Source organism: Protopterus annectens, chromosome 8.part0 (assembly GCF_019279795.1).
Source record: "Protopterus annectens isolate FY-2018-M chromosome 8.part0, PAN1.0, whole genome shotgun sequence".
NCBI lineage: Eukaryota > Metazoa > Chordata > Ceratodontiformes > Protopteridae > Protopterus > Protopterus annectens.
In genome coordinates this window covers 959176711-959180411 of record NC_056741.1, presented here as the reverse complement: position 1 = coordinate 959180411, position 3701 = coordinate 959176711, and the positions used below count along the sequence as shown (strand labels likewise).

The window sequence follows — 3701 nt, the reverse complement described above, 5'->3', positions numbered from 1 at the left end:
AAGATTGGTAACATACAGTAACTGCAGTTGTCCACACTAGTTTGCTGTTTCCAGGAATAAATTCATCATGTCCGCTCAGATGTGGTATATTTATGAAAAATGCTCATCAGATACCAAAGATTGCTATAAAGTAATCACTAAACAGCAGTAGGGCAAATGTGCATATTTTTTTACAAAAAAAAAAATATAAACATAATGATACATGTTTATTCATTTATTAAATGCTAAGTCCACTTATTCTTATAGGATGCCGTGAAAGATTGGTCTTGTCTCTAAAGTGAAGATGAATCAGTTCATTGTAAAAGACTTTTTCATTTATTATGTCTGAGACGTTGTGTAGTATGGTTGCAGTTATCATTTTTAACACCTATTTTATAAGCATTTTTATGCAATAAATGTATGGAAAAACACAAAAATCTAATAACATAAAGAATTAAAGTGAAAAAAACTAAAAGTTCCTTTCTTATGTCAGCATATGCAAATCACCTTGCACAAAACAATGTTTTAAGGAAATAATGTAGATTATAATTTTTTCTTAAGCTTGACTAACGTACATCATTTTTTAGATCAGTATAATCTAGAAAAATATTTAATATAATTTCATAATCATCTTGAAAGTATTTGGAAGATTTATTACACAATCTGACCATTTGTTAAATAAAATAATATCTCTAATGGTCTAGCAGTAGGCAACAGATCATAGCAACATGTGTATTTTAGTAGAAGAAAGGTATTAGCTGTGACAACATAGATGATTGGTATTAAAAAATGAAATAGGGCTAATGCTGAGTCTGTGTACTTAATGTTTCCATGCAGTGTGCAGGTCCACCTTTCCATTTTGTAGAATTTATAGGTAGGATATACTCTTTGCAGATATAATGAAAATGGCAGTATTAGAAATGAAACTGGTTATTAGAAAACAGTCATGTAAAACCCACTGCACCAAGTTCATGTAGCAGACTATCTATTGCAGACTTGTTTTTATTTTGAACAGTACTACGATGAACCTTTCTTACACATCCATAAGGAAGAAATTCCTCCTACTATTCCTCCAAAGATATGCCGAAATGACTTCTTGACTGTGGTAGATGAAAAATAAAATATTATAGGATCTAATGCAGTATTGACTGTGCTCAGTAACAAGACATATTTCCTCCAGTGAGGGCTCTGATGTTGTTTAAATCCATATACATGGGAGATATTGTATGGTGCAAAGCAGACAACATACACTGTGAGAGTGACCATCACTAGTACAATAGCTCGTTTCTTTTTCTCCTTGTTTGTCTGAGGCAGTGACTTCAAGATTCTTATAAATTTACTATATGCAAAGGTGGTGATGATTAATGGAATACAAAACAAAAGTACAAACATCTCAAGTCTTAGTGGAAGGACAATGTTTAGCTGTTGTTCACTAAATTCATCATAGCAAATATTGTTACTTTTATTAACTGGCCCATTGTAATCAGCTACATAAATAAGGCTACAGTGGGCATATGTAACAATCCAGAAGAAGACACTTGCCATTATGGCATAAACTGGCTTCATCTTTGCCTTGTATTCCATGGGGTAAGCAACACTGATAAATCTGTCCACACTAACAGCTGTCAGAAAAAGGATACTTATATAGATGCTGCTATAGAAGATAAATGCCGTGAGTGGACACAGAAAGTATGGAAGGCACCATTTGAACTCAGACGCAGCCTCGTTCATTCTGAAAGGAAGAAACAGAAGCAAGAGCAAATCAGAAACAGTGAGGTTCATTAAAAGGATATCTATTGTCAAAGGCTTTTCTCTGATTTTGCTGATGAAGGTGCATAGAGCTAAAATGTTCATTGGAAATCCTGTTACAAAGGTCGTGATGTAAACCACCAGGACAAGTAACATATCATTTGTTCCATTCATATTAAGACTCGGATTTTGTCTGTAGGAGAAAAAAAAACACAGAAATCAAATCATTATTCTTAAAACTGTACTTATAGTATTTTTGATCAAATCTCTTCAAGTATTTTTATAATGGAATATAAACATGCAAAAGACAAATGTAGTTGATGTCTACTAAGAAAATAGAATTCTACAAAAGTTAATTCTCAAACTGATGGCTTAGTATTAGTCTTGAAGCCCTGAAAATACTCCCCTATGAAACTGCTGTTTTCTTAGACCACTGCATCTATTAGTAGATGGCTTAGAAGTGGTAAAGTTAGTTAAGTGTCAGAAGATGCTGAAGGAATGAAAACAATTTCCAATTTGTGGAGTATGGATTTCAGCACAAACATCTTAATCATAAACTACAAGCAGTCAGTTATGTTGTATATATTTGAACTATACACAAACGTTCAGTTTCCCCAGCAAACCACTCAAGAAAGAAGTCAAATATCCATACAAACTTAAAACTCGATAATATGTCATGTCATTAATGCCTGAAGTTTATAATATTGAATTGGAGCAGTATGTTGAATATCTCAGTAGAGTGACTGGTAAGATATAAGATGATAAAACTACATTCAGCCAGATATATTACTGGTATGCTGCAGTTTCAATGTTTAAGCTCTTTCTTGTATGACAGCAAACCTCTTTTAGGTTATTTAAATTAGCATGATTTACCATCTTACACTGTTAGCAATGTTCATTTATGGATGTAGACTATTTGTATATCATTTGGGGCTATCCATCTTATAGGAATATGTGGGGCACAGTACTTGAAGCAATATATGATTTCACTAGAATGCAGGTATCATATAAGGAGAAAACTAGTTTCTGGGTCTTAGGACTAAGCCCCCCTCAGCATACAATAGGCCGGATTATACAAGTCTGGGTTAGAATGGTATGCCCTTGACTTAAAGTTAAGTTTTATATTCGCAGTCTATAAAGTATTTCCATTTGTGCATATTGTAGTAAGGTGTTCAAAGGGGACCCTCTTAGATATCGATCAGTGAAAATGGAAGAAGCATTGAATAATATTTCTTAAAATAGCTCAAACACCGGCTCTCTTGTATAAAAATTACCAAGACAGGTAGGCCAAGCATATGAACCAGATGGAAAGAAGAGATTCTTCCTTCCTCAAGCTATTCTGTCCAATTCCTGGAGGAGTTCTTTTAAGAGATGTTAAGTAGAATTTTGATCTGTGCCATGAACAAATGAACTGCCAGAAGGAGTTACTGTTAAGATACCAAAATATTAGATTGAGAGGTGTATGTGTATCAAGTACATTTCTACAGACATAATGAGTTGTTAAAATAAATATGTATGTACAGTAAAGTTATTTATACAAAAAGGGGTTTAAAGATATGTTCACACATTAGATAATGTTTCTAACTGGATAATTCATCAAATTTAATGATGCATATAATTTTGTATGGAGGCGAAGGGAAATAAAAGTTGTGTAACAAGGAATTTTAAAATTTTTAATTCATCCTATTCTCTACAATTTAGATGTATGCATACACACACACACACACACACACACACATATATATATATATATATATATATATATATATATATATATATATATACACACACACACACACACACACACACACACACACACACACATATATATATATATATATATATATATATATACACACACACACACACACACACACACACACACACACACACACACACACACACACACACACACACACACATATATAAACAAAGCTGTGTTTAACGTGATATCATGTCTTATGAGGATTTCA

General features: G+C 32.9%; 1 protein-coding gene across 1 annotated transcript; it reads right to left on the bottom strand.

Moving 5' to 3' along the window:
- Positions 1-996: 996 nt before the first annotated feature.
- LOC122808367 (free fatty acid receptor 3-like) lies at positions 997-1902 on the bottom strand. Its single transcript, XM_044079334.1, has one exon. It carries the CDS (start codon positions 1900-1902, stop codon positions 997-999), a length of 906 nt encoding a protein of 301 aa, XP_043935269.1.
- Between the last annotated feature and the right edge of the window lie 1799 nt (positions 1903-3701).

What these genes read in the sequence shown, in the direction of transcription:
- LOC122808367 (XM_044079334.1), bottom strand. Translation starts at nt 1,902, where the DNA reads ATGAATGGAACAAATGATATGTTACTTGTCCTGGTGGTTTACATCACG.